The sequence below is a fragment of the Melanerpes formicivorus genome, unplaced genomic scaffold (genome assembly GCF_026170545.1).
Source record: "Melanerpes formicivorus ecotype bairdi unplaced genomic scaffold, bMelFor1.0.p_v2 SCAF_1246, whole genome shotgun sequence".
In the NCBI taxonomy this organism is placed as follows: domain Eukaryota; kingdom Metazoa; phylum Chordata; class Aves; order Piciformes; family Picidae; genus Melanerpes; species Melanerpes formicivorus.
Window position 1 is genome coordinate 94 of NW_027143598.1, and position 16,677 is coordinate 16,770.

The window sequence follows — 16,677 nt, forward strand, 5'->3', positions numbered from 1 at the left end:
GCCCAACCCAGCCTAATCCAGCCCAACCCAACCCAATCCAGCCCAACCCCAATCCAGCCCAACCCATTCCAGGGAGGCCTGGAGCAGCCTGGGCTGGTGGGAGGGTGAGGATCATCCAGATCCAAGCCTGGGGCAGGGCTGGTGCTGTGGCATCCTCAGGGGCAGGGCTGGGGCAGGGCTGGGGCAGGGTCTGGTGGCAGGGCTGCTGCTGTGGCACCCCCGGGGGCAGGGCTGGGGCAGGGTCTGGGGGCAGGGCTGCTGCTGTGGCACCCCCGGGGGCAGGGCTGGGGCAGGGTCTGGGGGCAGGGCTGCTGCTGTGGCACCCCCGGGGGCAGGGCTGGGGCAGGGTCTGGGGGCAGGGCTGCTGCTGTGGCACCCCCGGGGACAGGGCTGGGGCAGGGTCTGGGGGCAGGGCTGCTGCTGTGGCACCCCCGGGGACAGGGCTGGGGCAGGGTCTGGGGGCAGGGCTGCTGCTGTGGCACCCCCGGGGGCAGGGCTGGGGCAGGGTCTGGGGGCAGGGCTGCTGCTGTGGCACCCCCGGGGACAGGGCTGGGGCAGGGTCTGGGGGCAGGGCTGCTGCTGTGGCACCCCCGGGGGCAGGGCCGGTGGCAGCTGTGCCCTCTGCCCCCGCAGGGAGCTGAACCAGCAGAGCCCACTCAGGTTCGTGCACAGCTCCTTCCACGGCGTGGGCCACAGCTACGTGCAGGAGGCCTTCCGAGCCTTCGGCTTCCCTCCTCCCATCGCCGTGCCCGAGCAGAGGGACCCCGACCCCGACTTCCCCACCGTGCGCTGCCCCAACCCCGAGGAGGGAGAAGTTGTCCTGGTACCGACCGGCGGCTGCGGCTCCGCCTCGCAGGGCGGGGAGACAGGGCCGGGGAGGGACGGCGACGGCACAGGAACAGCCTGGAGGGGAGAGGAGGAGAAGAGGGACAGCCTGGGTGGGAGAGGAGGAGAGGCACAGCCTGGATGGGAGAAGAGGAGGAGGAGGAGAGGCACAGCCTGGGTGGGAGAGGAGGAGAGGCACAGCCTGGATGGGAGGGGAGGAGGAGGAGGAGAGGGACAGCCTGGGTGGGAGAGGAGGAGGAGGAGAGGGACAGCCTGGATGGGAGAGGAGAAGGAGAAGAGAGACGGCCTAAAGGGGGGAGGAGGAGAGGCACAGCCTGGATGGGAGAGGAGGAGGAGAAGGAGAAGCACAACCTGGATGGGAGAGGAGGAGAAGAGAGGGACAGCCTGGGTGGGAGAGGAGGAGAGGCACAGCCTGAATGGGGGAGGAGGAGAGGAGAGACACAGCCTGGATGGGAGAGGAGGAGGAGGAAGAGAAGAAGGTGGCTGGGAGAGGGAGAGGAGGAGGGAGAGGGGGGCAGGAGGTGGCTGGGAGCTGGGAGAGGAAGATGAGGAGGAGAAGGAGGCTGGAAGAGGGAGAGGAAGATGAAGAGGAGGAGGAGGGCAGGAGGTGGCTGGGAGAGGAGGAGGAGGAGGAGGAGGGCAGGAGGTGGCTGGGAGCTGGGAGAGGAGGAGGAGGAGGAGGGCAGGAGGTGGGTGGGAGAGGAGGAGGAGGAGGAGGAGGGCAGGAGGTGGCTGGGAGAGGAGGAGGAGGAGGAGGGCAGGAGGTGGCTGGGAGAGGAGGAGGAGGAGGAGGGCAGGAGGTGGCTGGGAGCTGGGAGAGGAGGAGGAGGAGGAGGAGGGCAGGAGGTGGGTGGGAGCTGGGAGAGGAGGAGGAGGAGGGCAGGAGGTGGGTGGGAGCTGGGAGAGGAGGAGGAGGAGGAGGAGGGCAGGAGGTGGCTGGGAGCTGGGAGAGGAGGAGGAGGAGGAGGGCAGGAGGTGGCTGGGAGCTGGGATAGAAGGAGGAAGAGGAGGAGGAGGAGGGCAGGAGGTGGCTGGGAGCTGGGAGAGGAGGAGGAGGGCAGGAGGTGGCTGGGAGCTGGGGCAGCTCCTGGGGGGCTGTGGCCCCCAGCTGGGGGCTGTGAGGTTTGAGTCCCCCCTGGGGTTTTGTTGTCCTTCCTCCCCCTCCTTGCCCCCTGGCAGGAGCTGGCACTGAGGCTGGCAGAGCAGGAAGGTGCCAGGGTGGTGCTGGCCACGGACCCTGACGCCGACAGGCTGGCGGTGGCCGAGCAGCAGCAGGGGTGAGTTGGGCACCCCCTGGGTGCTGCCCTGGGGAGGGGGCAGGGCTGGGCATCCGGCCCCTGAGGCTGCTGAGCCCCTGGCACGTGGGAGCTCCGAGCCTGGAGGTGCCCAGGGCCGGGCTGGGGGAGCCCTGGGGCTGGGGAGGGGTCCCTGGCTCAGCTCGGAGGTGCCCAGGCTGGGACTCTGCCAGGGCAAGGAGCTGGGGGGGGCATGGAGGGGGGTGCCCAGCAGCCAGGGGCACCTCTGGGCACTGCTGTGCAGCCCTGGGCACCCCTGTTGTTGTGCCTTGTGCTGCTGCAGGGGCTGCAGGAGGGCATCTGCCCAGGGGCTGGGCATGGAGCTGGCAGCAGTGGTGGCTCTGGGGCAGTCCTGGCACTGCTGGGCACTGCTTGGGCAGCCCTGGGCACCCCTGTGCTGCTGCAGGGGCTGCAGGAGGGCATCTACCCAGGGGCTGGGCAGTGGTGGCTCTGGGGCAGCCCTGGCACCACTGTGCAGCCCTGGCACTGCTGGGCACTGCTGGGCAGCCCTGGGCACCCCTGTTGCTGTGCCCTGCTGCTGCAGGGGCTGCAGGAGGGCATCTGCCCTGGGGCTGGGCAGTGGTGGCTCTGGGGCAGCCCTGGCACTGCTGTGCAGCCCTGGGCACCCCTGTGCTGCTGCAGGGCTGCAGGAGGGCATCTGCCCAGGGGGTGGGCATGGAGCTGGCAGCAGTGGTGGCTCTGGGGCAGCCCTGGCACCACTGGGCAGCCCTGGCACCGCTGGGCAGCCCTGGGCACCCCTGTGCTGCTGCTGCTGCAGGAGGGCATCTGCCCAGGGGCTGGGGGTGGTGGGGGAGTGGGTGGTGGGCAGGGAGCTGCTGACCCTGTGCCCTCTGTGCCCTCTGTGCCCCGCTGCAGGGGCACCTGGAAGGTGTTCTCGGGCAACGAGCTGGCAGCACTGCTGGGCTGGTGGCTGCTGAGCTGCTGGAGGAGCAGAGCCCCCCCGGGGGCACAGCCCTGCCAGCTCTGCATGCTGGGCACAGCTGTGTCCTCCAAGGTGCTGAGGGCCATGGCACAGCAGGAAGGCTTCCACTTCGAGGTGAGCTTGGCACAGGGTGGGCATGGGGGGGGGGGAGGGGGAGGGGGCAGGGGATGGTGGCTCTGGGGTAGCCCTGGGCACCCCTAGGCAGCCCTGGGCACCACTGTGCAACCCTGGGCATTACAGTACAGCCCTGGGCACCACTGTGCAACCCTGGGCACTGCTGTGCAGCCCTGGGCACCCCTATGTAGCCCTGGCACCTCTGGGCACCACTGTGCAACCCTGACCACCCCTGAACAGCCCTGGGCACCCCTGTGCAGCCCTGGCACCACTGTGCAACCCTGGGCACCACTCTACAGCCCTGGGCCCTGCTCTGCAGCCCTGGCACCTCTGGGCACCCCTGTGCAACCCTGGGCACTGCTGTACAGCCCTGGGCACTGCTCTGCAGCCCTGGCACCTCTGGGCACCACTGTGCAACCCTGGGCACTGCTGTGCAGCCCTGGCACCTCTGGGCACCCCTGTGCAACCCTGGGCACTGCTGTGCAGCCCTGGGCACCCCTGAACAGCCCTGGGCACCCCTGTGTAGCCCTGGCACCTCTGGGCACTGCTGTGCTGCTTGCTGCTGCTCGTGCCACAGGGTGCCCACAGCCTCCTTGGCAGCCCCCACTGGCTAGGAGCAGGGTGGGAGGTGCCCTCCTGCCTCCCCCAGCTGGCATCCCCCAAGGGCAGGGCTGCTCTGGCACTGGGTGGCACTGGAAGGTCCCTTCCCCACCCCCCGTGCCAGTCTCAGCTCAGGGGGCTGGGGGGGGGGCGGGCAAGAGGCTGGGGCTGGCATCTGCTGAGGGGTGCCCAGGGGCACCCAAGTGGCAGCCAGGAGGTGCCAGCAGGAGCAACTTGTTTGGGGTGAGGCTGCTGGAGCAGCCCAGAGAGGTTGTGGTGCCCCTGGGCAAGCTGCTGGGGGTGCCCTGGCTGTGGGGCTAGGAGGGGTTAGGTTGGCACGGGTGGGCACCAGACCTCCCTTCCCACCTCCCCCTCCTCCCCGCTGGGGGCTCTGTGGCAGCTGCTGCCCAGGATGCCCCCTGAGAGCCCCCCCCGGGGGGGGGGGTTTGGTGCCCAGCAGGTGCCCAGGAGGTGCTGGGGGGGGGTGTGAGCAGAGCCTGGCAGCTGCTCCCTTCCCCCCCCCACCTCCTTCCCTGCCGCCCTGGGCCCGGGCAGTGCCAACCGAGGTGCCCTCAAGCCTCCTCCTGCTTCTGGTTGCCCCCCCAGGAGACGCTGCCAGGCTTCAAGTGGGTTGGCAGCAGGGCAAAGGCTCTGCTGGAGGCTGGCAGGGAGGTTCTCTTCGCCTTCGAGGAGTCCATCGGTAGGTCCTGAGCCCTCCTACGCCCCCTGCTGGCACCGCGGGCACCAATGCCAGCCCCCTGCCCACCCCCCCAGCCCCCCCCCGGCCCTCAGCACCGCGGCTCCGGGGGCCTGGGGGCTCCACCGCTGCCCTGGGCAGCCTGGCACAGGCCTGGGCATCCCCCAGGGCTCCTCTCTGTGCCACCCTCTGCCCCCAGGGCTCCTCTCTGTGCCCCTCTGAAGGTTCCCTCTGTGCCACCCTCTGCCCCCAGGGCTCCTCTCTGTGCCACCCTCTGCCCCCAGGGCTCCTCTCTGTGCCATCCTCTGAAGGTTCCCACCCACTGTGCCCACTGTCATTGCAGGGTTCATCTGTGCCACCCTCTGTCCTCACGGCCCTCTTGTTGGTGCCACCCTCTGCCCCCAGGGTTCTCCTCCATGCTCTCTGTTGTTGGTGCCCCCAGGTGCCCTCTCCATGCCCTGTATCATTGCAGGGTTCATCTGTGCCACCCTCTGCCCTCATGGCCCTCTGTTGTTGGTGCCACCCTCTGCCCCGAGGTGCCCTCTCCATGCCCCTTTGAAGGTTTCCTGTGTGCCACCCTCTGCCCCCAGGGCTCACCCTGATGTCCTCTGTTGTTGGTGCCACCCTCTGCTCCCAGGTGCCCATGCCCTGTGTCCTTGCAGGGTTCATGTGTGGCACCCTCTGCCCCCCTGCCCTGTGCTGTTGGTGCCCTGCTGTGCCCCAGGTGCCCATGCCCATGCCCTGTGTCCTTGCAGGGTTCATGTGTGGCACCTCAGTGCTGGACAAGGATGGGGTGAGTGCAGCTGTGGTGGTGGCAGAGTTGGCATCATTCCTGCATGCCCAGGGCCTCAGCCTGGCACAGAAGCTCACTCAGATCTATGAGAGGTGAGTGCCCCCTCCAGCACCAAGCCCCTGCCCGCCTGGTGCCCACCCAGGCAGGCTCCTGGGGGGGTCCTGAAGCCAGGGAGGACCTGGGGGACCCCAGGGAGCCTCAGGGCTCCCTCCCGCCCCCCAGCCCCCAGGGCACCCCCTGGGCACCTCCTGCTGTGTTGCTGCCTGTTGGGTGGGAGGGGACCTGGCAGTGCCAGCCAGTGCCAGCCCTGCAGCCAGCAGGGACAGCCCCAAGCAGGGCAGGGAGCTCAGAGCCCCAACCCAACCTGCCCTGGGCTGGTGCCAGCCAGAGGGCATCACCAGGCAGGGCCCAAGGTGGTGCCAGGAAGCTCCTGGGCTGCCCCTTGGCACTGGCAGCAGAGCTCCAGCAGAGCAGAGCTGGCAGAGAGAGGCTCTGGGGGCACCTGGAGCCCAGCTTGGAGGGGTGGCAAGGCACCCTTGGTGCCCACCCATGCCAACCCAACCCTTACCCCTACTCCCCAGCAGGGCAGCAGAACCTCCCTGCCCCTGCTGCTGCCCACTCTCTGCTCCATGCCCCCCCAGGGCACCTTGCTGCCTGCTGGGCACCTCCTTGTGCCCCCTCCCAGCACCCCCCAGCTCCTTCCCCTGGCATCTGCTCCCCCCTCAGCAGGAGGCTCTCCCTCCCCAGGGGCCAGATTCTGCCCCCAGGCCCTGGCTGAGCTCCCCCTTGGCTCTTCCTCCTCAGGTGCCCCCCAGAGCAGCTCTGTGCCACCCTGGCAGTGCCCAGGGGGACGGACCCCAAGCTGCCCACAGCTTCCTGAGGGCCGATGCCAGCTGCTGGGCTGGGGCTGGAGGGCTGAGGGGAAAGGATTGAGGGGTCTGGGAGCAGCAACGGGCGGGGGGTGGTGCCAGCTGCCGCCTGGCACAGCGCCGCCCTCAGCTCCTTTCGCCCTTTCCTGCCCCCGAGGCTCGGCTCAGCTCCTCCCCTGCCCACCTCGCCCCTTCCCTCCCTCCCTCCCTCCCCCCAGGTACGGCTACCACCTCTCCAGGACCTCCTACTTCCTGTGCCACGACCCTGGCACCGTGCAGAGCATCTTCGAGCGGCTGCGCAACTTCGGTGCCCCCCGGACCTACCCCGGGCGCTGCGGAGCCTTCGGCGTGCGGCACCTGCGGGACCTCACCCGCGGCTACGACAGCAGCCAGCCGGGGGGCAAGGCGGTGAGGGACCCCCGGGGGTGGGGAGGGGGATCTGAGAGCAGCGAGCCGGGGGGCAAGGCGGTGAGGCACCCCCGGGGGGTGGGATCTGAGGGCAGCCAGGCAGGGGGCAAGGCGGTGAGGGACACCCGGGGGTGGGGAGGGGGCTATGAGAGCAGCCAGCCGGGGGGCAAGGCGGTGAGGGACCCCCGGGGGTGGGGAGGGGGCTATGAGAGCAGCCAGCCGGGGGGCAAGGCGGTGCGGGACCCCCGGGGGTGGGGAGGGGGATCTGAGAGCAGCCAGGCGGGGGGCAAGGCGGTGAGGGACCCCCGGGGGTGGGGAGGGGGATCTGAGGGCAGCCAGGCGGGGGGCAAGGCGGTGCGGGACCCCCGGGGGTGGGGAGGGGGATCTGAGAGCAGCCAGGCGGGGGGCAAGGCGGTGAGGGACCCCCGGGGGTGGGGAGGGGGATCTGAGAGCAGCCAGGCGGGGGGCAAGGCGGTGAGGGACCCCCGGGGGTGGGGAGGGGGATCTGAGAGCAGCCAGGCGGGGGGCAAGGCGGTGAGGGACCCCCGGGGGTGGGATCTGAGGGCAGCCAGGCGGGGGGCAAGGCGGTGAGGGACCCCCGGGGGGTGGGGAGGGGATCTGAGAGCAGCCTCCAGCCCCTGCTGGGCAGGCAGGGGTCAGGCTGGCACCCCAGCTCCTCCTGCCCCCCTTGCCCCCCAGCAGGGCAACCCGCAGGGGCCGGCGCCTGCCGTGCCCGCTGAGGGGCAGGGGATGAGGGCAGCCTGCCTGGCACCGCAGCGCCACCTGCTGCCCAGCCCGGGTGGTGCGCGGGGGCCGCCGTGCCGCAGCTGCCGCTCGGTGCGGTGCCAGCTGCCCGGGGCCCTCCGGCCGGCCGCCGGCCCTGGGCTGTGCCGCCGCCGCGGTGCCAGCCGTGCCCTGCCCGCAGGTGCTGCCAGCCAGCAGGAGCAGCCAGATGCTGACCTTCACCTTCCAGAACGGCGCTGAGGCCTCGCTGCGCACCAGCGGCACCGAGCCCAAGATCAAGTTCTACGCAGAGCTCTGCGCCCAGCCCGGGCACAGGTCAGGCCCTGGCACCCCTGGCACCCCCCTGCTCCTGGCACCCCCACCCCTAGCACCTCTGCCCCTGGCACCCCCCGCCCCTGGCACCTCTGCCCCTGGCACTTCTCGCCCCTGGCACTTCTTGCCCCTGGCACCCCCCCGCCCCTGGCACCCCACCGCCCCTGGCACCTCCCAGCCCCTGGCACTCCCCGCCCCTGGCACCTCCCAGCCCCTGGCACCCCAGCCCCTGGCACTCCTCGCCCCTGGCACCTCCCAGCCCCTGGCACCCCCAGCCCCTGGCACCCCCCAGCCCCTGGCACCCCCAGCCCCTGACACCCCCAGCCCCTGGCACTCCTGCCCCTGACACCCCCCAGCCCCTGGCACCCCCTGCCCCTGGCACCCCCAGCCCCTGGCACCCCCCGCCCTTGACACCCCCAGCCCCTGGCAGCCCCAGTCCTAGCAGCCCCCGTCCCTGGCACTCCTCTTCCCTGGCACCCCTGCCCCTGACACTCCCCGCCCCTGGCACCCCCCTCGCCCCTGGCACCCCCTCACCCCTGGCACCCCCAGCCCCTTTCATCCCCAGCCCCTGACACTCCCCACCCCTGGCACCCCTCACCCCTGGCAACCCCGACCCTGGCACCCCCAGCCCTGACACCCCCAGCCCTGCTCCTGACATCCCTGCCCCTGGCACCCCCACCCACCCCTGCTCCTAGCACACCCCCCCCGACCCTGGGCACCCCCACCCCTGCCACCCCTATGCCTGCCCCTGGCACCCCTATCCCTGCCACCCCTGCTCCTGGCACCTCTATCCTTGCCACCCCATCCCTGCTCCTGGCATCCCTACCCCTGCTTCTGCCATCCTTACTCCTGCCCCTGGCACCCTTATGCCTGCTACCCCCCAGCCCTGCTTCTGCCATCCTTACCCCTGCTGTGGACATCCCCACCCCTGCCCCTGGGCACCCCCACCCACCCCTGCTCCTGCCACCTTCACCCCTGGCCTGCCACCCCCCACCCCTGCCACCCCTTACTCTGCCCCTGGCATCCCCACCCCTGCTCCTGGCACCCCCAGCCCTGCTGTGGGTACCAAACCTCTGGCCTGGAGCTGCTCCATCCCCCCCAGCCCCTCTCTCTGTGCCCTTGGGGGGGCTGCTGGTGGTCCCCAAGGCTGGAGCTGCTCCATCCCCCCCAGCCCCTCTCTCTGTGCCCTTGGGGGGGCTGCTGGTGGTCCCCAAGGCTGGAGCTGCTCCATCCCCCCCAGCCCCTCTCTCTGTGCCCCTGGGGGGGCTGCTGGTGGTCCCCCCAGCCCTGCCCTGCTGTGTGTCCCTGCAGGAGCAGGCAGGAGCTGGAGGCAGAGCTGGAGCAGCTGATCCAGGCTTTGATCGAGGACTTCCTGCAGCCCACCAAGAATGGCCTCACCTGGCGCTCCCCTTAGCACCTCCTGGGGGGGCAGCGGCTGGGGGGCACCCAGCACCCCCCTCCCCAAGTGCCCAGGGCAGGGGGCAAGGCCTTGGTGACTTGCACACACACCCCCCTGCGGGGTGTCTGTGGTTGGAGGGGGCAGAGCTCTGCTCTTGGCTCTGCTGCAGCACTGAGGGGGGGAGGAGAAGGAGGAGGAAGAGGAGAAGCAGCAGGAGGAGGAAGAAGAACTTCTCAGCCTCTGCTCTCTTCCTTCTGCCCAGCAGCCTGCAGTGCCCCCCCAGCACCATGCCCAGCACCGTGCCCAGCGCCAGCCCTGAGCTGCCCCTCCTGTGTGTCCTGCCCTGGCAGGGAGGGCTTGGCCTGGGTGGATCCTTCCAGGTGCCCTCTGTGCCCTCCTGCCCAACCCCTTCCACGGGCTCAGCACCACAGGAGGCCCAGAGCTCAGCACCAGGGGCTGAGGGCAGAGCTGTGGCCTCCGGTCCCCTCCGGTGCCAGCGTGGAGGGGGGAGGGCAGGGCAGGGGTGGGCAGCGGGCAGGGGGGGGAGGGAGGGGGTGAGGGGGGTGGGGGAAGGGGCAGCTCTGGGGCTGCCCTGGTTGTTGCTGTCACTTGTGGAAGGGTTGGACACTGATAATGTTGATTACTATTTATTAACTGTCAATAATCATCACCGGCCTCCCCCAGGGCCCAGCTGCAGAGTCTGGTGCACAGTGCTGGATAGACTCCCCAGGGACTGGTGACCCCAAACCAGACCCCCAGCCCCCCCTGTCTCCACACCCAACGCCCCCTGCTCCAGCAAGGGACCCCAGAGCACCCCAAGGAGACCCCTAACCCCATCACCCCCTGCTCCATCAAGGATCCCTGCAGCACTTCAATGAGAGCCCAAAGAGACCCCAAGGAGACCCCAGAGCATCCCAAGGAGACTGCCCCCCAACCCCCACCCCCCTCTGCTCTCCAGATCCCCCTACCCTCTGCTCCATCAAGGGTCCCCAAAGCACCTTGATGAGAGCCCAAAGACACCCCAAGGAGACTCCAGAGCACCCCAAGGAGACCCTGAGCCCCACCACTCCCTGCTCCATCAAGGATCCCTGCAGCACTTCAATGAGAGCCCAAAGAGACCCCAAGGAGACCCCAGAGCATCCCAAGGAGACTGCCCCCCAACCCCCACCCCACTCTGCTCTCCAGATCCCCCCACCCTCTGCTCCATCAAGGGTCCCCAAAGCACCTTGATGAGAGCCCAAAGAGACCCCAAGGAGAGCCCAGCCCCCACCCCCTCTTCTCTCCAGACCCCACCACTCCCTCCTCCATCAAGGGTCCCAAGAGCACCCCAAGAAGACCCCAAAGCACCCCAAGGAGAGCCCAACCCCCACCAGCCTCTGCTTTCCAGACCCCACCACTCCCTCCTCCATCAAGGGTCCTAAGAGCACCTCGATGAGAGCCCAAGGAGACCCCAGAGCATCCCAAGGAGACTGCCCCCCAAGCTCCACCCCCCTCTGCTCTCCAGACCCCACCACGCCCTGCTCCATCAAGGGTCCCCAAAGCACCTTGATGAGAGCCCAAAGAGACCCCAAGGAGACCCCAAAGTACCCCAAGGAGACCCTGAGCCCCACCACTCCCTGCTCCATCAAGGATCCCTGCAGCACGTCAATGAGAGCCCAAAGCGACCCCAAGGAGACCCCAAAGCACCCCAAGGAGACCCCAACCCCCACCAGCCTCTGCTCTCCAGACCCCACCACTCCCTCCTCCATCAAGGGTCCCAAGAGCACCCCAAGGAGACCCCAAAGCACCCCAAGGAGACCCCAGAGCACCCCAAAGAGTCCTCAACCCCCCACTACCCTCTGCTCTCCAGACCCCACCACCCCCTGCTCCATCAAGGATCCCTGCAGCACCTCGATGAGAGCCCAAGGAGCCCCCAGAGCACCCCAGTGGTTGAGGAGCAGGGGGGGTGAGGCATTCCCCAACCTCTCCCCTGCCCAGCTCTGGGTCCCACAGCTGCTCCCCAGCCCAGCCCCAGCCCCCAGCAGGTTTTAGCGTTCCAGCAGCTGCAGCTTCCTGGTGGGAAGGAGCCCTGGAGCTGCTCCAGGCCCTCCTGTCCCTCCAACCATTGTCCTGCCTCCAAGGGGGCTCAGCCCCGGCCCAGGGAGGCTGCCCAGGGAGGTGGTGGTGGTGGAGTCTCCATCCCAGGTGGTGCTTGGGGCTGTGGCTCAGTGGTGGCCTCAAGCAGAGCAGGGTTGGTGCTTGGACCTGAGCACCAGGAAGGTCTTTTCCATCCCAGAAGGTTCTCTCCACCAGAGACCAAACCACCCAGGAGGTAAAATCCTGTTCTAGGAACCCAGAGCCTGGAGCAGATCCCTGCAGGACCTCCTGGTGGCCTCACAGCCACCAAACTCAAGCCAGGAGCAGGAGGTTCTGAGCAGCAGCAGAGCTGCAGAGGAGCCCAGGAGGTGTCTCTAGGAACCCAGATCCTGGAGCCCCTCCCCAGGCAAGGCTCCAGTGGATCCCTGCAGGACCTCCTGTTGGTCCTTCAGCCACCAAACCCAAGCCAGGAGCAGGTTCTGAGCAGCAGCAGCAGCAGAGCTGCAGAGGAGCCCAGGAGGTGTCTCTAGGAACCCAGATCCTGAAGCAGATCCCTGCAGGACCTCCTGGTGGCCTCACAGCCACCAAACCCAAGCCAGGAGCTGTGGCTCAGTGGTGGCCTCAAGCAGAGCAGGGTTGGACCTGAGCACCAGGAAGGTCTTCCCCAACCCAACAGATTCTCTGCACCAAGAGACCAAACCACCCAGGAGGTAAAATCCTGCTCTAGGAACCCAGAGCCTGGAGCAGATCCCTGCAGGACCTCCTGGTGGCCTCACAGTCACCAAACCCAAGCCAGGAGCAGAAGGTTCTGAGCAGCAGCAGCAGCAGCAGGGCTGCAGAGGAGCCCAGGAGGTGGCCAAGCCTCCTGAGGTGGGGAGGTGGTGGGAAACCAGGAAGGCTGAGAGAGAGCAGACAGCAGAGCAGGGTTCAGGGCTGCTTATATTTGCTCTGGGACACAGCAGGGGGCAGGGGTGGGCAGGGGGGGCAGCTGCTTCTTCACCTACTTTGGACCACCAGGTGCTGAGAGAGCCTAATCCAGGAGCTACTTTGGAGCCAGGGAAGGGATGGTCCCAGCTTGGATGTGCCCTGGGGATGGTCCCAGCTTGGATGATGCCCTGGGGATGGTCCCAGCTTGGATGATGCCCCGGGGATGGTCCCAGCTTGGATGTGCCCTGGGGATGGTCCCAGCTTGGATGGTGCCCTGGGAATGGTCCCAGATTGGATGTACCCTGGGGGGGTCCCAGCTTGGATGTGCCCTGGGGATGGTCCCAGCTTGGATGATGCCCTGGGGGTGGTCCCAGCTTGGATGGTGCCCTGGGGGGGGGTCCCAGCTTGGATGGTGCCCTGGGGGGGGTCCCAGCTTGGATGTACCCTGGGGATGGTCCCAGCTTGGATGGTGCCCTGGGAATGGTCCCAGCTTGGATGTACCCTGGGGGGGTCCCAGCTTGGATGATGCCCTGGGGAGGTCCCAGCTTGGATGGTGCCCTGGGGAGGTCCCAGCTTGGATGTGCCCTGGGGATGGTCCCAACTTGGATGTGCCCTGGGGATAGTCCCATCTTGGATGATGCCCTGGGGATGGTCCCAGCTTGGATGTGCCCTGGGGATGGTCCCAGCTTGGATGATGCCCTGGGGATGGTCCCAGCTTGGATGATGCCCCGGGGATGGTCCCAGCTTGGATGTGCCCTGGGGATGGTCCCAGCTTGGATGTGCCCTGGGGATGGTCCCAGCTTGGATGTGTCCTGGGGGGTCCCAGCTTGGATGATGCCCTGGTGGGGGGGGTCCCAGCTTGGATGATGCCCTGGGGGGTCCCAGCTTGGATGATGCCCTGGGGATGGTCCCAGATTGGATGATGCCCTGGGGGGGTCCCAGCTTGGATGGTGCCCTCCCTGCAGGCAGCTGGGGATGTCCTGGGATAAACCCAAGTGGAGAAAGGAACTGGGGAAGAGGAAGAGCCTGGGAGAAGCTCCTCAGCAGGAGGCAGCAGCTGGGCCCCTGCTTGGTCTTTGCCTCTGGCTGGAGGCTTTCTGCTACTCCCAGAGCAGGAGAATGGAACTGGGCTGAGCCTGGGGGCTGCTGGGTGCAGCTCTGCCAGGGAGGGGAAGCTGCACATGGCCAGGTCCAGGCTCTCCAGGCGGACAGCTCCAGCGATCACCAACTGCTGGGTGCTGAGCCCAGCAGCAAGGGGAAGGAGCTTGGGATCCTCCCCGGAGCATCCTGACATGGGCAGGGCCAGCGCTTCCCCTTGGAGGCTGCGCGGGAGGGAAGGAGGGAGGGGATCCAGCCTGGTCCTCTGTGGGCTCAGGCAGGGAACGGTCAGGAATTGCTGCTCTGGAGCTCTCTGGGGGCTCAGGCAGGGAACGGTCAGGAATTGCTGCTCTGGAGCTCTCTGTGGGCTCAGGCAGGGACCGAGCAGCCACGGCTGCTCCTCGTGGTGCACCCCACAGCCAGAGTCATCTCCCCCGCGGTGCTGCCACCGGCCGGGCACAGGGGGACCCCGGGGCACATCCCGAAGCCTGCACTCGACGACCTGCGGAGGTGCCGCCGGGGCCGGGAGGCTCCGCCGGCTGCGCCGGGGCGGGGGGAGGACGGGGGTGGCTGAGGACACCGCCGGCGGAAGGGGCTGCGTTCAGGGGTGTGTGGGGGGTGAGGGGTGCGCCTGTCAGAGGCTGGGGTCGGCGGAGCGGGGGTCGGGGTCGGGCTCGTAGCGGTAGTGGTCGCCGTCCATCTGGTCGCGGCAGGCTTCGCGCAGGTTGTGGAGCCAGCGCTTGATGCCGCCGCGGTTCAGGTAGAGCACGGCCAGGAAGACGGCGCCGATCAGGGCCAGGACGATGCCGAAGAACACGTAGGAGGCCGTCTCCAGCCGCCCGGGCTCGGCGGCCGCGCAGCTGAGGGCGTCCGGCCGCAGGCGCAGCAGCGCCGTGCCCCGCAGCGGCCCCGGCCCCGCGCACCGCAGGCTGCGGGCGTCGGCGACGCGCCCGGCCGAGCCCCGCAGCCAGCCCAGGAAGGGTCTCAGGCCGCAGTCGCAGCTCCAAGGGTTGGAAGCCAGAGCCAGCCGCAGCCCCCTCAGCCCCGGAGCCTCCAAGCTGCGCAGCTCGGCGGCCGCCAGGCTCCGCAGGGAGTTGTTCCGCAGGTCCAACTCCTCCAGCCCCGCGGGCAGCAGCCCCAGCGGCAGCCTGGGCAGCGCGTTGCCCGACAGCTCCAGGCGCCGCAGGCTCAGGTTGCGCAGGGCCAGCGCCAGCTGCTCCTGCAGCGGGGCGGCCGGCGGGGACCGCTCCGCTTGCAGCTCGGCTCCGTCCGGTTGCAGCGGGGACGGCTCCGATCGCATCTGGCCTCGGTCTGGCTGCACCGGGGCCGCTGGCGGGGCTCCGTCCGGTTGCACCGGGGCCGGGTCAGGCTGCAGCGGGGCCCCTGGGGGGTCTGGGTCCGGTCGCATCTGGGCTCGGTCCGGTGGCAGCGGGGACGGCTCCGGTTGCGTCGGGGCAGCTGGCAGGGCTCTGTCCGGCTGCCTCGGGACTGAGTCCGGTTGCAGCGGGGTTCGGTCCGGCTGCCTCGGGACTGGCTCCGGTTGCAGCGACGCAGCTGGCAGGGCTAGGTCCGGCTGTCCCGGGGCTGAGTCCGGATGCTTCGGGGCTCGGTCGGGCTGCGTCGGGGCTGGATCCGGCTGCCTCGGGGCTCGGTCGGGCTGCGTCGGGGCTGGGTCCGGCTGCCTCGGGTCCTGATCCGGCTGCCTCGGGTCCGGGTCCGGCTGCCCCGGGGTTCGGTCGGGCTGCCCGGGTGCCGCCAGCAGCGCCTGGTTGAGCTGCAGGGTGCGCAGCAGCGGCGCTCCGGCGAAGGCTCCCGGCGCCACCCGCCGCAGGGGGTTGTGGCTCAGGTCGAGGGTGCGCAGCGCCGGCAGCCCCTGCAGCGCCAGCTCCTCGATGTCCTGCAGGTTGTCGCGGGTGAGGCGCAGGAGGCGCAGGGCCGGCAGGGAGCGGAAGGCTGCGCGGGGCAGGACCCGCAGGTCGCCGCCGCTGATGCTCAGGTTGCGGGCGGCCGGCGGCACCCCCCGCGGCAGCTCCTCCAGCCGCTCGTAGCGGCACTGCTCCAGCTCCGGGGTGGCCACGCAGTAGCAGGCCGAGGAAAGGCAGCCCCCGTGGGCAGCCCTGCCGGGGGCCACCACCAGCGGCAGCAGGGCGAGCCCCAGCCAGGGCAGGCAGAGCCCGACCCTCCCTGCCCGCCCTTGGCTGCGGGCCATGCTCGCTGCCCGGGCATGCAGGGCAAGGGGGGGCACTGGGGGGGGTGACGGGGGTGGAGGGGCTGGTGGAGGGGCTGATGGAGGGGTTCGGAGGGGGCGATGGAAGGGTTAGAGGAGCGATGGAGGGGTGATGGAGTGGCTTGGGGAGGTATGGAGGGGTTGGGTGGGTGATACGAGGGTTAGAGGGGTGATGGAGGGGTTTGGAGGGGGCGATGGAGGAGTTAGGTGATGGAGGGATTGGAGGGGTTAAAACGGTGATGAAGAGGTTAGAGGGGTGATTAAGGGGTTAGAGGGGTGATGGAGGGGTTTGAGGGGTGACAGAGGGCTTTGGGGTTATTGGTGGAGGGGTAAAAAGGGTGATGGAAGGGTTGGGTGGGTGATGGAGGGGTTAGAGGGGTGATGAGGGCTTGAGGGGGTGGTGAGGGGTGATGGAGGAGTCTAAGGTGGGCGAGGGAGGGGTTTGGGGGTGAGTGCTGGAAGGCTTAGAGGGCTGCTGGAGAGCTTTGGGGTGGGAGAGGGTGGTAAAGGAGAGGGGAAATGAGGGAGGGTAGAGAGGAGCTGGAGGGGCTGAGTGGGTGAGGGGGTTAAAGAGGGGTGAGGGATGAGGAGGGATGTTGGGGGGGTGATGGAGTTGGGGCGTGGGGGGGGTCGGGGAGGGGCTGGGGGGGTGTGAGGGGTTGGGCAGGTGATGGAGGAGGTGTGGGGGGTCGGGCGGGTGATGGAGGGGTGCGTGTGGGGGAGATGGAGGGTCAGGGGGGTGATGGAGGGGTCGGGGAGGGTGTGGGGGAGGGTGTGAGGGGTCGGGGGTGGGGTGGGTAATGGAGGGGTCGGGGAGGGGGCACACACAGACCTGCCTCCCTTCCAGCCACCCGCGGGGCTCAGCTGGCTCCGGCTCGGTGCCCGCTCTGGGAGGCTGTGCCCGGAGCTCCGGCAGCGCCGCTGCCCAAGTCGGGCTGGGGGGGGGGGGGGGGGGGGGAGGAGGGAGGGAGGAGGAGGAGGAGGAGGAGGAGGAGGGGTGGAGGAGGAAGGGGATGGGTTGGGACTGCCTGGCGTTGAGGGCAGTTGGGAGCTGCCGTCGGAGGGAGCAGAGAGAATATGGAGGGCATCTGCTGCCCTTCGAGCCCAGGAGGGGATTTGTGGGGTGCCCTGGTCCCTTTCCATCCTTGGGGAGGATTTGTGGGGTGCCCTGGTCCCTTTCCATCCCAGGAGAGGATTTGTGGGGTGCCCTGGTCCCTCTCCATCCTTGGGGAGGATTTGTGGGGTGCCCTGGTCCCTTTCCATCCCAGGAGAGGATTTGTGGGGTGCCCTGGTCCCTTTCCATCCTAGGAGGGGATTTGTGGGGTGCCC

At 69.0% G+C, this 16,677-nt stretch overlaps 3 protein-coding genes across 3 annotated transcripts; 1 reads left to right on the forward strand and 2 right to left on the reverse strand.

Annotated features, from left to right (window-relative positions):
- Positions 1–600: 600 nt before the first annotated feature.
- On the forward strand, positions 601–9,550 carry LOC137461165 (glucose 1,6-bisphosphate synthase-like; the record flags this gene model as incomplete). Its single annotated transcript, XM_068171027.1, has 8 exons — positions 601–823; positions 2,026–2,123; positions 3,018–3,198; positions 4,405–4,498; positions 5,251–5,380; positions 6,376–6,565; positions 7,491–7,624; positions 8,933–9,550. Coding segments are annotated over 8 exons (1,153 nt in total), but the record flags the coding sequence as incomplete, so codon positions are not given.
- Positions 9,551–11,671: 2,121 nt separating this feature from the next.
- On the reverse strand, positions 11,672–13,601 carry LOC137461162 (unconventional myosin-XV-like). Its single transcript, XM_068171025.1, has 3 exons — positions 13,539–13,601; positions 12,562–13,235; positions 11,672–12,191 (listed from the first exon to the last, which is right to left on the reverse strand). The coding sequence occupies exons 1-3, from the start codon at positions 13,599–13,601 to the stop codon at positions 11,672–11,674; spliced, it is 1,257 nt and encodes a 418-aa protein (XP_068027126.1).
- On the reverse strand, positions 13,222–16,231 carry LOC137461164 (trophoblast glycoprotein-like). Its single transcript, XM_068171026.1, has one exon. The coding sequence runs from the start codon at positions 15,328–15,330 to the stop codon at positions 13,756–13,758; it is 1,575 nt and encodes a 524-aa protein (XP_068027127.1). The 5' UTR covers positions 15,331–16,231; the 3' UTR covers positions 13,222–13,755.
- Between the last annotated feature and the right edge of the window lie 446 nt (positions 16,232–16,677).